The sequence below is a fragment of the Bombina bombina genome, chromosome 3, assembly GCF_027579735.1.
Source record: "Bombina bombina isolate aBomBom1 chromosome 3, aBomBom1.pri, whole genome shotgun sequence".
Lineage (NCBI taxonomy): Eukaryota > Metazoa > Chordata > Amphibia > Anura > Bombinatoridae > Bombina > Bombina bombina.
The window spans coordinates 1100609019-1100629219 of NC_069501.1; the positions used below are offsets into that span (position 1 = coordinate 1100609019).

Genomic DNA, 20201 nt, shown 5'->3' on the forward strand with positions numbered 1-20201 from the left:
TTGTCCATTTAACGCCTTGAAAGGGGTTAAGCCCACTCGTGCTCTGCAAACCTTAAAGCTCCCATGCAGGGCACAGGTGATTTGTGGGCTTGTGCAACTTCCGTTTGTGATTATCTCACCAGCGTTGGCACTCGCTAGCACTTATAACAAATTTGCAACTCTCACCAAACTGCTTGGTAGTTATTTTTCGCATTAACACATACTGTATATCCTAAAGTAAAGGGATTGTAAAAACCTTGTAATTAAAAGACATTGCTGTTGTGGCGCTATAGAATAACATATCAGACAAGTATTATTATTATATATTTTTTAAATGATCATTCAATACTGCAATTATTTTTCAATATCCAAACTCAACTCACCATTTGCCTAATTGGAGGAGCCAATCTGGGCTTTATTATGCAGATAACAAGGCTAGTCACTGTCATAGAGTTAGTACAAAATGCATTGCTTTGCAGTTGTTATATGATAAAGCCATATATATGTAGCACAGTTAGCCTTGAGATGTCAGCAGGTACATTTCAAGTTCTGATTTAATTTTCAGAGCTAAATCACTTGAAAAGGGCTCAACATAATTAATGATAATATACTGCAAACATTTTTCATTATTCATAAACATTTTATATATAAAGCTTGTGTTACTATTCCTTTAAGGGGCTATGAGACTCAAATGCTGAATCACTTGAAATGCTGCAGAATATATGTAAGATAATTTAACTCAAAATGTCATCAGTAACCACACCCTTTTGTAAAGGAGCTTTAGGCATCCAGTCAGGATGCTAGTCCCGGGACTTGCAAGGAAGTGTGCCTCAGTCATGTGCACAAAATATTTCCATGCTTAAGAAAAATGTTTCCCGATAAAGCAGATTTATATAATAAATATTACACATACCTTTAGCGCCACTTATTACAAGACCCAGCTCGGCACATACTGATACGCAGACAACCTCGTGGTCATGGCCAGTGAGTACAGCTCTTGGAGCTGGGTAATCACCTACAACACAGGAAAAAAAGGGTTAAATCATTCATATTGTACAAACCATATTGACAAAATGTTTGTGTATGTCAAGTTCACAAATAAAAAAATATGTATTACCATTATAACTTTAAAGACACATACAACCCAATTTTCTTTTATTATACTGACAGAGCAAATTTTATTTTTCCTCATGGTATTCTTCGTTGAAGTTAATACATAGGTAGACAGCATGCATGTGTCCGGATAAGAAGATGGCAGCAGTGTTTGCAAATGGATAACATTGCTATAAGCATTCTTGCAAATCTGTTGCCATATAATGCTCCAGACATATGCATGCGCTTGAGTATACCTTCTGGCTTTTTAACAAAGGATACCATGAAAAATTTGCTTTTGTCCACAAAAAAATGTTCACTCAAATTTTTAAGCAACATGTCTTACTCTCTTGTTTATTTTAGAATGGTTGCTAATTTGTGGATATTCAAATTGAGTATCCTCCTTAGGATTGCAGCTCAAATCTCATCAGAAGCAATACTGTATCCACAATGATGCAGACAACAATGTTATTGTATCATAATGTCACTATACAGTTCACTCAAAAATGTTGCAGGAGATGAAAGTTAGAAACAGAATGATGACCTGAATGATCTATGCTCTATCCTCATCCTAACCCCTTTCTCCTGGTCAGTTGCACTTACTATATATAAATATATATATTCTTCCAGCATGGGCTATATCCTAAATACTTTATAACAAAAGATGCAGATGGCTGCACACTGAAAGGAAAGACATTTTTTTTAGAAGGAAATATTGTAGGTCCCCATTCTAACCCATTAAGAGTTTACTGTATGAAAATGACCAAATAAACGTGGGTGTTGTTTGGTTCTCTTTTCTACTACATTCCAATCCATTAGAAGAGGGGCTATTAATTCATTTGCCCAGATTATCTATGCAATTATTCCAAAAGACCAGGTTCTCTAACACTTTTGGCCCATATTACAAGTGGAGCATTATTTAACGCTCCCGCTCATGCGTTAACTGCACTAGAAGTAAGCTTGATGAGCGCAAAAAGCCAAAGTTCAAATATGTTCAATTTATTCATAAATACATAGTTCTAAATATATATGATTGCATTTTGGTATAATATATAGCTATACCTATCTATCTATAGGTAAAGATATATACAGATATATATAGGAATTTCTATTTAGAAATACATAGAATATATTCTAAGATTGGAATGTGAAATATTTACAGTAAATACATAGCTAAAACATTTATTAAATATGAATATTGCATAAATATGTTTTACATGTTTTCCTCTACTTAACTGCAAATGGTTCCAATGCACACATATATATATATATATATATATATATATATACATCTGTATTTATGTGTTTTTATATGTGTATATATGTCTGTAAATACACAAATACATATGTGCACATATATATATATATATATATATATATATATACACATGCATAAATATATATATTAAATCCAATGTACAACAGTTTTCAAATATCTAACAGAAGAGAGTAGACCCCTAAAACTGCTACCAATCTCTTAAAGATTTTATACACATGCTTTCAAACCTTAGCCATCCAGACTTATAGACAGACCTGTGTTGAAGGATTATCCTGTTGGAAAACATCAGTAAATAAGTCACAGATTGATTTATCTGTGCTCAACCAGGGATAACAATAACACCTGAAATGTTCAAGGGTCTATAGAATTGATGTGAAGGAGCCATTGTTTATACAAATGGGACCTCTATCAATGCTGATAGAAGATATTTTTAATTAAAATGTAACTATGTTGCATCTATTGGGCATATAGCTAATCAAATTTCCTCTTCAAGCATATACTAACAGACAACTGTGCCAGAAGCAGAAGAAATCGTTTGGGATTTTTCTAAAGATCCAAAACAAAAACCTCAATAATTCCTTTTTTTAATTTGCACACATTCGCACGTAGATAAAATAGAATAGCAAAAGCTATGTACATTAAAAAGAACAAGGGAAATTCTCATATGAGATACCTTTAATACCAAATATCAATGTATTTATTTGCTAACAATGGTTTCTGGCAACCTCAGAATATGAGATAGGTGTATGTTCAATGTTTATATCCCAAAAAACGTTCTGTTTTAAGAATCACTTAACCGTATAGAGTAAAAAAATAATAATTGTGAAATGGTTGTAGGCATTATGAACTTTGCTTTAATATATATATATATATATATATATATATATATATATATATATATATATATATATATATATAAATAAACAATGAAAAAAACCCATTAAATCAAAAGAAGAGAAACACTTCATCCTTTCAAGGGACAGATGCCAAGCACAGCAGCAATCAGTCAAAATTTAGCAACACATACTGTCACATCCTAAATGATAGATGTAGCAAAGGGCTAAAGGCTAAGGAACAAAAAGGCCTTCAGGTGAAGCCGTCCTATAGGGAATTGAAACCTTATTGCTAACAGCTTAACCGATCTAGCCAAAACATAGATCAGAAAGCTATTTTAAGGTTCTGCTGGAGAAATAACTGTGCCCTTATTCTCACTGACAATTTGCCAAGGAGACGAATTTCAAAATAACGGTTTTGCAAACTGAAAGCAAAAATGGATTCCATTATACATAGGAAGTTGTAAGTTTGCTATATTTCTGTTTTCATTTGACTGATAAGATGGACGTGCTTTGTGCCACGCTTCCTAGTAAGGCCAAAAAGTAATGCCTGTAACCTGCTAATGCTGTAAATCAAATAGCTGTTATAGGCACTTGCAGCTAGGTTACAGATTTTGCTTTATGGGCTCTTTAGGGAGCGTGAAACAAAGCATCATTTTTATACAAAAGCAAGACGTTTAACATCCCTTTACATGACAATTAAACAGTAGTATGTCACATAATGCCACAGACAGACATAGTTGTATTTGAGTACATATAAGGACAGTAATACACAGGAAGAAAAAATATATGTATTCTGGCAAAACAACCCTGTATTCATATTGAATTGTCAGTAATTTCCAGAAAGAAAATATAAGTTGCACCTTTGGCAACTATCCTGCTAGAAGCAACATAATGAGAAATGTCAGGTGAAGTCCCAGGATCAATGCAATTTCAGAGTCTGGGGACAGCACATGAATAGCATTGATCCTTTTAAGAAACACCAGTCGGAGCCTAAATGTAATATATTGCACAGAAAAGCTCAGGAGGATAAGCGGGTAAGTCCAACATACCTACCTGACAAAAAATTCAATCAGCTTTTAGCACTAGCTGCCTGCTCTGCTATTCTATCATTCAAGCGGGAGACGGGTTCCAATTAAACTGTGCAAATTAATTTTTAGCACTTTCAAATTAGTTTCTGTATTTGCGAAAAAAGCCTTTTTTTTCCAAGGAATGTTTTAGTTTCAATGATCCCTTCTGCTCTCATAATGCATCATCTGCTTATGACAGCAAATTCAGTAGTTGGCTGAAATATTATAATATGTGTATGTATAGGAGTAGGTTTCATTTTTTTCCCTGTAATATAATAGCAGAATATAGAATATACAATGGCCATAGTTCATAATGTTACAATGCTAATTAATGTATAATCTCTTGAAACCCTAAACCTAAAGTGCAAAATAATATGTTCAAAGCAATGATTAGCCTGATAATATGAAGATATGTATTTTAAAATGTTATTTGTTGTTTAAATATTTACAAAATACAGTATGTGTAAAATGTAAGTAATATACTACTTTTATCATCATGTTTGTTTAGTTTTATTGGTATTCTTTGTTGAAAACTAAACCTATGTAGTTTTAGCTGCTAATTTCTAAGTCCTTGAAGGCTGCCTCTTATCTCAATGCATTTTGACAGTTTTCACAGCTATACAGTGATAGTTCATATGTGCCATATAAATAATATTGTGCTCACATCCGTGGAGATAGTCTGTGAAAAGAACTGAGACAAGGGGGCAGTCTGCAGAGACATAGATACAAAGTAATCACAGATGTAAAAAATGTATTAATATAGTATAAAGTGTATTAAGTATGCAAAATTGGGAAATGGGTAATAAAGGGATTATCTATCTTTTTAAACTATACAAATTCTGGAGTAGACTGTCCCTTTAATAACCCTGTTTAAATCCTAGTTAGTAAAGGCAAATATCTGGAGATTCACATAACATGCACAAAAAAAAAATATTTCCACAAAAAAAATCCTGTCTTCTGCAGTAATTAATATGTTGTGACAAAGATGAGCACAAAAAAAAAAAGAGTTGTCCAATCAATATGTTTTTACTTTCAACCACTGGTAAAGGAGGAAATCAGGAGCCTCATTCTTTCATATGTTGTGTAGGTCATTGACTATGAATGGACAAAGCAGAGCCCATGCTACGTAGACATCTGAAACAGATTCCCATGAGCTTCTTTTGTTGACTTAAACATCAATGTTTATTGATCTAAGGCTTAGATACTAAAGCAACCTAAAATTCAATTTTCAGTTACAAAACAATTAATCTTCATAAACTGTGAACATGTTTTCAATTTGTATAACTGAACAATGGCTACACTACGGGAAAGTCATTTATTACCAGAAAATTCAACAGGACTACTTGTTAAACCTAAACAAGTCTGAATACACAGTAAATAAAAGTAACTATTCTGCAAAATAACTACAAGGTCGAGTCACCAGGTTATTCATTACAAATGGAATCTACTGAACCAATATATTTAAAATTATTTCTTTCATAAATACATTTTTTTAAATTAAAAACAAAAAAATCCAACAGCACTAAATAGGATGATACAGCCTTTAATCAAATATGTTTTTGATTATCATTAATTAATTTGATTACCATTATTAACAACTGCAGGGTTGGTTTCTAGACATTAAAACTGGGGGTGATCTCAATGATTGCCATTAAAGACATTAAACCTTGCTTTTGTGTAAACATTGTCCCATTTTTCCTAGGAGGCCAATGAGCAAATTATTTAACCAGCAAAAGCTATAAATGAAATAAATGGTTTAGGTTACAGATGATTTTTTTTGACCTCTTCAGGGATTGTGGGAGAAAGCAAACGGTATGCAATGTCACTTTAAGATCCATATAAAGGGCTAGATTACGAATGGTGTGCTAACAGTTGTGAGCGAAAAGGGGTTTATCGCATCTCTTTGTGCGTGTCAAAAGTAGCACTCGTGTTACAGGTGGAAAGTAAAGGTGTTTACTCAAGCACAATGGAATTTACCTCGTGTCGGAATAGCGTGATTTCGGAGCTCTGGTTAACTGTTACACTCGACTAAAAAGTTGCACAAAACACATAATTTATACAGTTAAAAGAACAGTTACACACATAACATTATCTAATAAATAAAACATTTTTTAAATGCAATAAAAAGTTATAAGGACTCAAAGATATGAGGTCTCATACATACATACACAAGTCTAAATATGAATCTCTATCTATCTATATATATATAAATGTATGTATCTGTGTATATATGTATTTACAGACATATATACATATAGAAACCCATAAAGACATATATAAACATATATAGACAAATAAGTGCATTGGAGCCCTTGCAGTCAAGTAGCTGAAAACATGAAAAAAAACATATTTATGCAATATTCATTTTAAATAAAGTGTTACTTTATTTAAAATAGTTACAAAACTATGTATTTACTGTAAATATTTCATATTAAAATGTTCTATATATATATATATATATATTTCTCTCTCTCTCTCTCTCTCTCTCTATATATATATATATATATATATATATATATATATATATATATATATATATATATATATATATATATATATATATATACACACAGTCATGGCCAAAAATATTGGCACCCCTGCATTTCTGTCAGATAATGCACCACTTCGCTCAGAAAATTGTTGCAATTACAAATGTTTAGGCATTCTCATGTTTATTTCTTTTTTTTGTATTAATATGACACAAAAAAAGTGGAGAAAAAAAGGCAAATATGACACATTCCACGCAAAACTCCAAAAATGTACTGTGCTGTCCCAAGAATCACAGGCAGTTAACCTCAGACAGGTCTGGGTGAAAGGTACATAGGGAAATAACAAAACAAATTAATACACCGAGAAAGTCCAGCACTCGCTTACAAGCTCTCAGCTAAGATTAAAAGCAAAAATGGAAGGGTTAGTTACCGCATCTGGCCAAATGGGACAAGCCCAGGTACCATGTCAAGGTCCCTTCCAAAACCTGGTACCCTAAACCAGCCAAACAATGCATGCTCTCAATCAAACAAACTGGGGATAAGTGAAGGGTGCACAGACTAACCCTTCTATTTTTGCTTTTAATCTTAGCTGAGAGCTTGTAAGTGAGTGCTGGTCTTTATCTGTGTATTGCATTAATTTGCTTTGTAATTTTCCCTATGGGCCTTGCACCCAGACCTGCCTGGGGTTAACTGCCTGTGACTCACAGCACAGCTTCCTGTGAGTGCCATTGAGCACCCAAGGCTGAGCATGTCCAGTCTGAGAGTGCAGTCCCCTTCCTTGTTTTGTATATGTCTAGGGTGATTACATAAGCCTGTGCACCCTTCACTTGTTCCCAGTTTGTTTGATTAAAAGCATGCATTGTTTGGCTGGTTTAGGGACCCAGGTTTTGGAAGGGACCTTGACGTGGTACCTGGGCGTGTCCTATTTGGCCAGCTGCAGTAACTAACCCTTCCATTTTTGCTTTTAATCTTAGCTGAGAGCTTGTAAGCGAGTGCTGGACTTTCTCTGTGTGTTATATATATATAGGTATAGATATATATTTTACCAAAATACCATCAGGTATATATAGAAATATGTGTTTATGAATAAATAGAACATATTCTGCTATGTGAAGAACATTGAAATGTGAAATATTCATATTTCATATTGGGTTAGCGCACTTGAGAAACGTGATTGGGTTAGCGCACTTGAGAAAACGTGATCAGGTTTGCGTGACGGGTTCGGTGTTATTCCCACTTTTTGAGCTCCATTGAAGTCTATGGGGGAGAACATTAACATGGTTGTGATGTTCGGCGTTTTGCGCGCGTCGGGTTAGCTCTAGTGTGAAAACTTTTTACTTTCAACTTGTAATACGAGTGCTACCAGACACATGCAAAAAGCTTACTTCTAGTGGAAATACTGCGCGAGCGCGAGTGCAAACTACTGCTCTACTCATAATCTAGCCCTAAAGGTGGTACTGGTAGTGGGTTTATCACCTTTTGTTACTATTCCTACATTTTATTTAACTCCCTCTTTTCTCTCTATTCTCCTAGGACGCACAAATGGAATGTAAAAAAGGACTAACTTGCAAATATATATCTATTGTTTCCTTTAAAAATAAGGGTTGTTATGATAATAATTGGAAATGTATAGTACCCCAGAACCTCCTAAAACTGCTACAAACCAAATGCAAAGAACTTCAACACATTTCTATCAAGCATGAAAAAAGTATTGTTTAAACATGTTAAAAATGATTTATTTATTGTTGGGGTTTTTTTTGGGGGGGGGGGGGATTGCGTTGAAAATGTTAAAAAAGGCACAGATAACCTGTGGGACTGAGGCTAACTGGATAATAAGGAAAACTACTACAGCTATATTGGTAGTTAGCAACACTCCCCACAATACTACAATACTAAAGAACAAAGTTGCTGTTTATTTTTTTTTTTTTAAAGATCAAGAATATCTATTAAAAACATATTAAGGGCCCGATAACAGGTGTAGAGGTAGATAACGCTTCCGCTTGCGCATTAACTGTGCTAGAAGTAAGCTTTTTGCGCTCGTCGGGTAGCACTTGTATTATGAGTTTAAATAAACTGTCTTCGCTAGCGCACTAACCCAACAAGCGCAAAAAGCCTTACTTAGAATATCGCATGCGTGTTTACGTATTCCCCAATAGAAGTCAATGGAGCACAAAAAGTGGGGAAAAAACTAAATTTATGCTTACCTGATAAATGTCTTTCTTTCCGGATATGGGGAGTCCACAACGTCATCAATTACTGTTGGGAATATCACTCCTGGCCAGCAGGAGGCGGCAAAGAGCACCACAGTTAAACTGTTAAGTATCACTTCCCTTCCCACAAAGCCCAGTCATTCGACCAAAGGTAATGGAGAAAAAGGAGTAACACAAAAGGTGTAGAGGTGTCTGCGGTTTAGTAAAAAAACAATAGTCTAAAAATAAAGTGTGGGGTCGTGGACTCACCATCCAGAGATAAATAAATTTATCAGGTAAGCATACATTTTGTTTTCCTAAGATATGGTGAGTCCACAACGTCATCAATTACTGTTGGGAACCAATACCCAAGCTAGAGGACACAGATGAATATGGAGGGACAAGACAGGCAGACCTAAACAGAAGGCACCACCGCTTGAAGAACTTTTCCGCCAAAAGAAATCTCGTCCAAGGCAAAACAATCAAATTGATAAAATTTGAAAAAAGTATGCAAGGAAGACCAAGTAACAGTTTTGCAAAACCGATCCACAGAAGCTTCATCTGTGAAAGCCCAAGAAGAAGAGACAGCCCTTGTATAAGGAGTCATAACCCTCTCAGGAGACTGCAGCCCGCAGTCTGAAAAGCAAACGAATTAAACTTCTCAACCAGAGAAAAGAGAAGTAGCAGTAGCTCTCTGTTACAGAGAAAACAAACAAAAACAGAAGAAAAAATATTAATCACTCACAACATCCAAATTGTGTACACACGTTCCTCAAGAGATAAGAATAAGGACACAGAGAGGGAACAACAAATTCCCAAACAATATTTCCACTTAGGATAAATAACCGCCTTATCCGAAATAAGATAAAGTGAATCACACTGCAAAGCCGAAAGTACCTAAACTCTCCGAGCAGAATATATAGCAAAAAAAGAAAACTTCCAAGATAAAAAATTAAAATCTATGGAATGCTATGGCTCAAACTGAGCCTGCTGCAAAACCTTAAAACCAAGGTTAAAACTCCAAAAGGAGCAACAGACTTAAACACAGGCCTGATACTAAGCAGGGTCTGACAAAACGATTACACATCTGGCACATCCGCCAGACACTTGTGTAAAAAAGGATAACGCAGAAATCTGACCCTTCAGAGAACTGACTGACAAACCGTCCTCCAGACCGTCCCAGAGAAAGGGCAAAACCCCTAGGAATCCTGACCCTACTTCCAAGAGTAGTTCTGGGATTCACCCCAATCAGTGAATTTACGCCATACCTTATGGTAAAAGTTACCAGTAACACAAGCTTGCGAGCCCGAATCATGGTCTCAATGACCGATTCAGAAAAACCACGCTTAGACAGAACTAAGCATTCAATCTTCAAGCAGAAAGCTTCAGAGAAAACGAAAGTTTGATGAAAGAATGGACCCTGAATTAGAAGGTCCTTCCCCAGGAACAACCACCAAGGTGGAAGAAATACATCTCCTCTAGGTCTGTATACCAGATCCTGCGAGACTATGCAGGAACTATTAAAATACAGATGCTCACTCCCATTTGATACGAGGAATGACTCGTGGAAGGAGAGCAAACTGAGGAACAGGGATGTCAGACTGAAACCCCAAGGAACCACCAGGGTATTTAACAGAGCAGCCTGCTGATCTCTTGACCTTTAACATAACTTGGAAGTTTGGCGTACTGCCATCTGCAACTCCAGCACCCCCCATTTGAGGGTTAACCTGGAGAACACCTCCGGGAGAAGTGCCCACTCCCCGGGATGAAAAATCTGACTGCTCAAGAAGTCTGCTCCCGGTATTCACTCCTGAAATGTGAATAGTGGATAAACAACGAATGTGAGCGTCCGCCCACCGAACAATCCACGCCAATCATGGCAAAGGAACTCCAGGTTCCTCCCAGGTGGTTAATGTAAACCACTGAGATGAAATTGTTCAACTAGAACCTGAAAAACTGGTTAAGACAACTGAGGCCAAGCCATCAGAGCATTGCAGATCGCTCTCAACAACGCCCCGCGGCAAGCACAGCGAAGCCAGATATCTTGGCTCCCGGCTGAAAAACTTGCATGGTAGCATCAGAAATAGCTAGCTTAAGAGCCTTAATTCTGTACTGGATCTCCTCCAAAGGAGTGTCTACCAAATTGGAATTAGACAAGGCATTGCACCAATAAGATGCAGCACTTGACACAGTGGCAATACAAACTTCCATGTAAGCCACCAGCTTAGTCCATTGATCCTGAAAAGAACAGCTATCCTCTCTAGGAATCGTAGTTCTCTAAGCCAGAGTAGAAATGCCCCCTTCTACTTTAGGCACTGTGCACCATGAATATTTAATGGAGACAGCGACAGGAAACATCTTTTTAAAGATAGGAGATGGGGAAAAAGGAATCCCTGACTTCTCCCATTCCTGTGAAAAAATCTCCCTGCACGGTCTGGAACAGGAAAAAACTTCCAGAGAGGAAACCTAGTATATATTAAGTTCACTAGATTTTTTAGGGTTGACCACGACAGGAGTATCGGAGTCGTCCAAAGTAGCCAAAACCTCCTTTAACAATACACAAAGGTGTTCAAGCTACAATCTGAAGGCTACTACTTTAGCATCAGATGAAGGAATTATACCGTCCGAATCTGAGATTTCACCCTCAGAGGTTACCGACATATCCTCATCAGACTTATGAGGAAGAGCCATCTGAGTAGCAGAAGGCGGAGCAGAAGCCTTGTTACCTAAATCTCTAATTTCCTCTTGCTTCTTCCCTTTAGCATAGGAAAGGTAGATAATCTGCAGATACCACCTGTGCAGCAATTTCTGCAGGAAAATAAACTCCTCCAGGAGACAAAGAGGAACTGCAGGGCACTGCATGTGACGCCAAAGAGGCTTGAGATATTTGAGGAGACAGCTGATAGATGGATTGAGTATGACACTTGTAAATAAAATAAAATAAAAATAAAAATGAATGCCATCATTAATTATCCGTATGTGAAAAGATCTGCCTGAGCCACAATAGAGGGTTAACCCCTTCCCGTACATAAGAGGTTATCCCCTTAAGTCTCCATATCACCATGCATAAAGTGCCTGCCCACTGCCAATAAAAGATCCTCCATTAATGATCTTTAGTCCTAGAATAAAGTGCAGAGAGTCTCTTTAACCCTTTTAGAGCCAGTCTCCCAGCCCCAGAAGACTAAAAGGCACTTACCTGCAGTCTAGCCGTCCGGCAGGAGGACATCTTACACGGTATGAGAGGACACATACTCCTCACAGAGACCTGTAGAAAGAGAAAGAACAGAGTAAACCTACTCTGGCTTTCTTTACCATGGGCAGCAAATATGTTAGGAAGACACAGCAAGGCCCACCTACCAAGTTCCTAACTGCTTTAAAGCCACCACTACCCTTGCTGAAGAAATTAACGTGGAGTACGGCTAGACCCAAAAATCTTGCTTGAAGCGAAGGAAATTAAATTTTCTTCAGAAACCAAAACTTCACATCCTCCATTGACAGAGGCAAAGAGAATGACTGGGGTTTGTGGGAAGGGAAGTGATACTTAACAGTTTAACTGTGGTGCTCTTTGCTTCCTCCTGCTGGCCAGGAGTGATATTCCCAATAGTAATTGATGACGTTGTGGACTCACCATATCTTAGGAAAGAAAAATTAACGCCCATCTTGCACGCAAACCCGATCACACTCGTGCGCAATCACACTTGTGCGCATGAAAATAACAATATTTCACATTCACATAGAATATTATGTTCTATTTATTCATAAATATATATATATATATAAAATGGTATTTTGGTACAATATATATCTATACCTATACCTATATATATATATATATATATATATATATATATATATATATATATATATATATATATATATATATATATATATATATATATATATATAGATAGATAGATAGATGATTATATATAGATATATACCGATATTTATAGGGATATCTATTTAAAAATACTTAGAACATATTCTACTATATTTGGAATGTCAAATATTTACAGTGAATACACACTATAACACTTTATTAAATATGAATATAAGCTTTTTCATGATTTTCTCTCTGCAAAGGGCTCCAATGCATGTGTATATATATATATATATATATATATATATATATATATATATATGTCTATATATGTGTACAAATATATTTGTGTGTTTATATGTGTATATATCTCTGTAATTAAATACACATATAAATACATAAATACATATGTACACACACACACACATATATATATATATATATATACATACACACATACATATTTAGACATGTATATGTATGTATCTAAATGTTAAAGCCCTTTGCCTGCTTTTTTTCTCTCTAAACCCTAAGACCTCATATCTTTGAGCCCTTATAACTTTGTGTGCAATATTTTTTTAAATAATCTTTATTAGATGGTGTTACTATAAGTGTAATTGTACTTTGTAATGTATTTTTGATGTGTTTTGTGACCCTTTTTTGTTTCACGAAACAGTTAACCAGAGCTCTGAGGAAGCGGTAATCATTCTAGTGAAAATCGTCATTGTGCTCAAGCGACAGCATTTACTTTCAACTTGTAATAAGAGCAGTAAAACGGACGAGCGCAAACACCCGCGATAAACCCCTTATCGCTCACGCGTAACTGGTATCGTTCCACTCGTAATCTCGCCCTAAATCTTTTGGATGCAGCCAAGAAAAATAAAGACCCCTTTATCTATAAGCCCATTAAATAAATTTATTATCTGCAATCAGCTAATGCATTTATTCATGTAAAGGAAATGTCTATCCACATTGCAGTATAAGAGCATATTGTACAAAAAAAGAAAAGTTATATGTTAAATGGTGCAGGAATAAAAATGGTTTAAAACACTGTTTTTAAGAAAAACTCTGTTTGCTAATTGGACTCATTGATGTGGAAATAGGTTATTATAATGAACTGAACTAGGTGTTTGGTTATGTATTTTCTTTTTCTTTTAAGACATTTAATTATCTATAATTTTTTCACATTCACATAATTTCCATATAAAATATGTTATCTGCAGCACTAGTTGACAGGTTTTGCTTATCACCCGCATCAAAAAAATACTAACGATGTTAACTAATTGGATTTAACCTATACTGTGAAAGCCCAGCTAACAAGTCCTTATTTGCTTTCAGAAACGTTGCTTTATAAAGATGGCATGCTGACTCTGCAAGAGATAATGTTCAGCTCAAACTATACTGCTAGGTGGGTATTTTGTGAAACTGTTAGAAAAAGATTGTTTTTCTCAATAAACAATTTTACTTTATATTTACAGTCATAGAAAGTGGTAGTATATATGGGGTAAAGAAACTATTTTGTTGAAATTAAAAAAGGATTCCTCAAAACAAATACAAAAATGCTGTATTTCACGTATAACCCCCCCCCCCCTCCATTAGTTGTGAAATTTCTATGAATAAAAATTTATGAGGTGGTAAACTCCTTAGCTACTACTGTTTTATAATGACTCTTGAGGAACATTTTAATGAGCAGTTTAACTTACTCATTAGCCTCAAGAAGATTGTTGCACCTGAATTGGGTATAATTGGCTGGCTCAGCAAAGATTTTACCTTTTTTTATTTTTTCTTAGAAAAAATATCTTGGTCAGTAATAATGACTATCCTTAGTATTTATAGCGCCTAGAACACAAATTATCAACCAGAGTTTTGGAACATAGCAGAGATATTTACTGTTCTTAGCTGAGTATTACAGTATAAGGAATGTGTGGTTAACAAATCACAGACGGCTCATTATGTTTAAGGGAGGGAAGGAGTGGAGTCAGCATGGGCCAGCTCAGTCTGGGGGGGGGGCATGGTGGACTCACTTTTGGGTAGGGATCAGAAATTATCTGATCTCATAAAGTGAATAATTAATTGCTTGTGAAACATGGAGGAAAAGTACAGCAGAATAAAGCTCCCAGACTTTGACCATGTATTCATGTTGAACAGATTAGGAATACTTACTGTTATTTGGGTTGTCCCCGATTATATGGTGCCTTCCGCTCCAGTACCACAGAAGTAGCGTGGCATCACGAGACCCAGACACTATGTAGCAGTCACCACCAATGTATGATTCTGACCTTGCCAGGCACGTGACTACATCCCAGTGTCCAAACACAATTTGTGTTAACTTTCCTAAGAAAAGAAATGCATTAATGACAAAACAGAACCTAATTGGGATAAATGAACATTAAATTATGCTCTTATTGTATTCTTGATCTTTTTTCAACACACAGTTTACAAAGTGAATTACACAAAACAAAATCATATACAGCACTATGGAATTTTGCTGTGCTACACAAATAAATAATAATGCTTCAAAATAAACAGTTGTCAAATGAATATGTTAAGCAAGAAACGTGCCACAAACCTACATCTACCCATAAGTTATCTGTATGTAATAGAAGCATTCTTTATATTGCCCGTGAATATGCAGAGGATTTGCTGTGGGGATGTTGAGGGTAAGATAAATTGTACTGAAAGGCTTATCATAGCACTAAGGACTTGATTTGGACAACCCTGTACTAAGTGTCACAATTATACTGAGTTTAAGTTCCATAACCAGAGAGACAGGAGCTAGATGGCGGAGCAAGAAAAAGGGAGTGTGTGAATCAGCTGACTAAGGGAATACGTTTTAGAGATCCTGTCGAGATAAAGATGGAAACAAATGTTGAACCTACACAAAATATACAAAACAAAAATCTTTAAATATACCCCATCAGCAGCAATATGTTGCCTTTTGACAGTAGAACATACATGTTAGTTTATTGATTCTTATAAATGTAAAATTCAGAGGGACCTTTAAATCAAGAAACTAAAAACTATCAAGTGGATTTGCATTTACCTGTTTCTGTTGAGTAAACCCTGAAGCTTTTATCCCAGAAGCCACAGATAAGAATGTAGCGGTTATCAGCTGTGACCACAAAACAGTGCGCATTGATCTGGATGCTCTGATCCACAAGGTCAGTGATCTGGCGCTTATTTACACCAGAATTATTGGCTATGAAAATTTCAGAATAAAATAATGTTATTTTTTTCAGAACAATAATAAAACTTAAGCATAAAGTAAAAATAAACTTTATTAGTTTAGATAAAGAACGTACATCTAAATACTTAAAGGGACACTGAACCCACATTTTTTCTTTCGCGATTTAGAAAGAGCATGCAATTTTAAGCAACTTTTTAATTTACTCCTATTATCAAATTTTTCTTCATTCTCTTGGTATCTTTATTTGAAAAAGCAAGAATGTAAGTTTAGATGCCGTCCCATTTTTGAGCAACCTGGGTTGTTCTTGCTGATTGGTGGATAAATTCACCCTACCAATAAACAAGTGCTGCCCAGAGTACCAGAACCAGAAATTGGCTGGCTCCTTAGCTTAAATGCCTTCTTTTTCAAATAAAGATAGCAAGTGAACAAAGAATAAATTATAATAGGAGTAAATTAGAAAGTTGCTTAAAACTGCATGCTCTATCTGAATCACAAAAGAAAAAAATTGGGTTCAGTGTCCCTTTAACTATTTACTTCTATTATCAAATAGCTTAAAAGGACATGAAACCCCATTTTTTTCTTTCATGAATCAGATAGAGAGTTCAATTTTAAAAAAAAGGTTTCCAATTGACTTCTGTTATCAAATTTGACTAATTCTCATGTTATTGTTTGTTGAAGAGATATCTAGATAAGTAGTGTGCACATGTCTGCAGCACTACATGACAGGAAACAGTGCTGCCATCGAGTGCTCTTGCCAATGTATAACATTGCTGCAAAACTGTTGCAATAATGTGCATGCTCCTGAACTTACCCTTTTTACCTGCTTTTCAACAAAGGATAACAAGAAAACAAAGAAAGTTTGATAGGAGTACATTGGAAAGTCGTTTAAAATTGTGTGTTCTATCTGAATCATTAAAGAAAATGTTTGGGTTTTATGTACATTTAATTATTTTGGCCTGATTTGTTGAATAATACATTTAAGTAGAGCGTTCATAGGAGCCCAGTAGTATGTTCTTGTCTTTAGCGCAGTGATGCTAATTACATCCTGATCCTCCCCAACCATTAACCCAAAATGAGCTGTCCAAGTGGTCCCTATTGATAATCCTCTCCTCTTAATTCTAAACAACCTCTCATACAAGATTCTTCTCTGTAATGCTGACTAAATCTATTCCCCCACATAACCCTATACTCTTCATCCCCTCTCACATCACACATACCCCCCCCCCGCCCCACATACACTAAAGCGTAGATGTGCTCTTTATAGACAGCTCATTTATAACCCTGATTAGTTAACCTGATTAACCAATTATGATTGCAATTTTTGTTTAATAAATAGAGAAATGAACCACTGTGAAAATGGAGAAGACAAGGATCAAGAAAAACAAAATTTATGCTGATCTGATAAATGTATTTATTTCCTGACACAGTTAGTCCACGGGATCATCTTAATTACTGTTAGGAATATCACTCCTGGCCAGCAGGAGGAGGCATAGAGCACCACAGCAAAGCTGTTAGGTATCACTTTCCTTCCCATAAACCCCAGTCATTCGACCGAAGGAAAAGGAGAGAAAGGAAATAACACCAGGTGCAGAGGTGACTGAAGTTAATATAACAAAAAAACTGTCTGAAAAACAGGGAGGGCCGTGGACTCACCGTGTCAAGAAATAAATACATTTATCAGGTAAGCATAAATTTTGTTTTCTTTCTAATGACACGGTGAGTCCACGGGATCATCTTAATTACTGTTGGGAATCAATACCCAAGCTAGAGGACACAGATGATAAGGGAGGGACAAGACAGGTAACCTAAACAGAAGGCACCACAGCTTGCAGAACCTTTCTCCCAAAAGAGGCCTCACCCGAAGCAAAAGCATCAAATTTATAGAATCTAGAAGAAAAAAGGAGTGTAAAACAGACCAAGTCGCAGCCTTACAAATCTGTTCTACCGAGGCTTCAGCCTTGAAGACCCAAGAGGAAGACACCGCCCTAGTGGAATGAGCTTTAATTCTTCTCAGGAGACTGCAGTCCAGCATTCTCATAAGCAAAACAAATACTACTTCACAACCAGAAAGCAAGAGAAGTAACAGTAGCTTTCTGACCCTATGTATTCCAGAAAAGCAAACAAACAATATAGAAGACTGACCAAAGTCCTTCGTAGCCTGCAGATAGATTTTAACAGCCCACACAACAACTAAGTTGTGCAACAAACGTTCTTTATGAGACCAGGGATTAGGACAGAGAGAAGGAACAACAATTTCCTGACTAATACATCTGTCCAAAACAACCTTAGGAAGAAAACCAAACTTGGTATGAGGAACTGCCTTATCTGTATGAAATATGAGATAAGGAGATTTGTACTGCAAAGCTCAAAGTTCAGAAACCCTCAGAGCAGAAGAGATAGCAGAAAGAAACAAAACTTTCCAAGATAATAAACTTAATCTCTATGGAATGTATCAGCTCAAACGGAGACTGATGCAAAACTAGAAAAACAAGGTTAAGGCTCCAAGGTGGAGCAACAGACTTGCACACAGGCCTGATTCTGATCAAGGCCTGATAAACGGATTGCACATCTTGCACGTCCGCCAAACGCTAATGTAGCAAAAAGATAATGCAGAAAACAGACCCCTTAGGATACTGACTGACAACCCTTCTCCAGACATTCCTGGAGAAAAGACAAAATCCTTGGATCCTGACCTTACTCCCAGAGAACCCTTGGATTCACACTAATAAGGATATTTATGCCATATCATATTGAAAGGCTTTCTAAAAACAGGATTGCGACACTGAATCATGGCCACAATGGCCGACTCAGAAAAAACACATTTAGATAGCACTAAACATACATCCTCCAAGCAGACAGCGTCAGAAACGAGATTTAGAAAAAGGGAGAGGAGACATCTCCACCAGATCCTGTGGGGTCATGCAGGGGCTATTAGAAACACCAAACGCTCTCTCCTGTTTGGTACGAGTAATGACTCGCTGAAGGAAAGCAAATGGAAAAAAAACAGATATGCTAGCCTGAAATCCCAAAGAACCACCAGAGCACCTATCAGAGCAGCCTGAGGACCTCTAGGACTAGAACCGTACCTAGAAAGTCCGGTCTTCTGACGAGACGCCATCAGATCTCACTCCGGTACCCTCAATTTGAGGTCTAAGCTGGAGAACACCTCCGAGGGAGATCCCCCTCCCCTGGTAGATAATGCTCAGAAATTATGCTTTCCACTAGTTCACTTCCTGGTAAGAGAATGGCAGAGAAACAGGAATAGTGAGCTCTCACCCACTAATAAGTCCAAGGCACCTCTTCATGGCACAGGAACTCCGAGTTCCTCCTGTCGGATGATCTAAAGCATTCCGAATGGAACCTGAAAAACTGGCTAAGGACAACTGAGGCCAAGCCATCAGAGCATCAAAAATCGCTCTCGACTCCCAATGTCGATGAGGAGAGTAGACTCTACCTGAGTCCAAGGTCCCTGCCCTTTAACAAATCCCAGACAACACCCCAGCCTAGCAGGTTAGCGTCTGAGGTCAGAATCTGCCAGGAAGGTCTCCGAAAGCATGTGCCCTGAGACAGATGTTCCTGAAACAACTACCCTGGACGAGAATCTCTTGTCGACTGATCTAGATCTATTCCCTGAGTAGATCTGCATGATCCCCGTTCCATTGTTGAGCATGCACACCTGCAGAACTTCCAAAGGGACCGAATAAGGAAAACGTGTCCATAGAAATGACCATTAGACTAATTGCCTCCATCCATGGAGCCACAAAGGGCTGAACATTGAACTCAAGAAGGCAAGAGGAGAATCCTTGATTTTCTGATATCTGTGTCAGAAAAAAATCAAAGACAGAGAATATTATGGTCCCTAAAGACCTATCTATCCATCACGTGAAATATGGAAAGACAACAAAAACTCAGAATGAGAGCTTGTCTATCTATTAAACTTAAAGCACCAGAAACCAAATAACTCCGGAAAAGGCGCCCCTGTTATTCCCCGAAGAACTGATCAGGGATACAAAAATCAGGGATCCGACTGGATTCAGAAATGTAATTCTCAAGAACTTGAAGATATGTGTCCTCTAAGTCTATGGAAGAAAAGAACTGGCCCTCCTAGACCAGGGAAAAACTAAATGATTCCCCAGTCAGAGGACAATATGAGAAAAACTTGCAGAGACACTTTAGTCCAAACGCAAATCAAAACTGCCTCCCTCTAATCTGACTGCAGATAATGTGAGAGGAGGAACCCAGAAAGGAAGGTATTAAAAACGT

The 20201-nt window shown here is 36.7% G+C and overlaps 1 protein-coding gene across 1 annotated transcript in view; it reads right to left on the minus strand.

Annotated features, from left to right (window-relative positions):
- Positions 1-20201, minus strand: part of NBEA (neurobeachin) — a 1472531-nt gene that overhangs the window by 36022 nt on the left and 1416308 nt on the right. The window contains exons 53-55 of the mRNA XM_053708445.1: positions 15795-15950; positions 14915-15085; positions 893-994 (exon numbers count right to left, since the gene is read on the minus strand). Of these exons, the coding sequence (XP_053564420.1) occupies positions 893-994; positions 14915-15085; positions 15795-15950 (429 nt within the window). The remainder of the gene's footprint in view (positions 1-892; positions 995-14914; positions 15086-15794; positions 15951-20201) is intronic.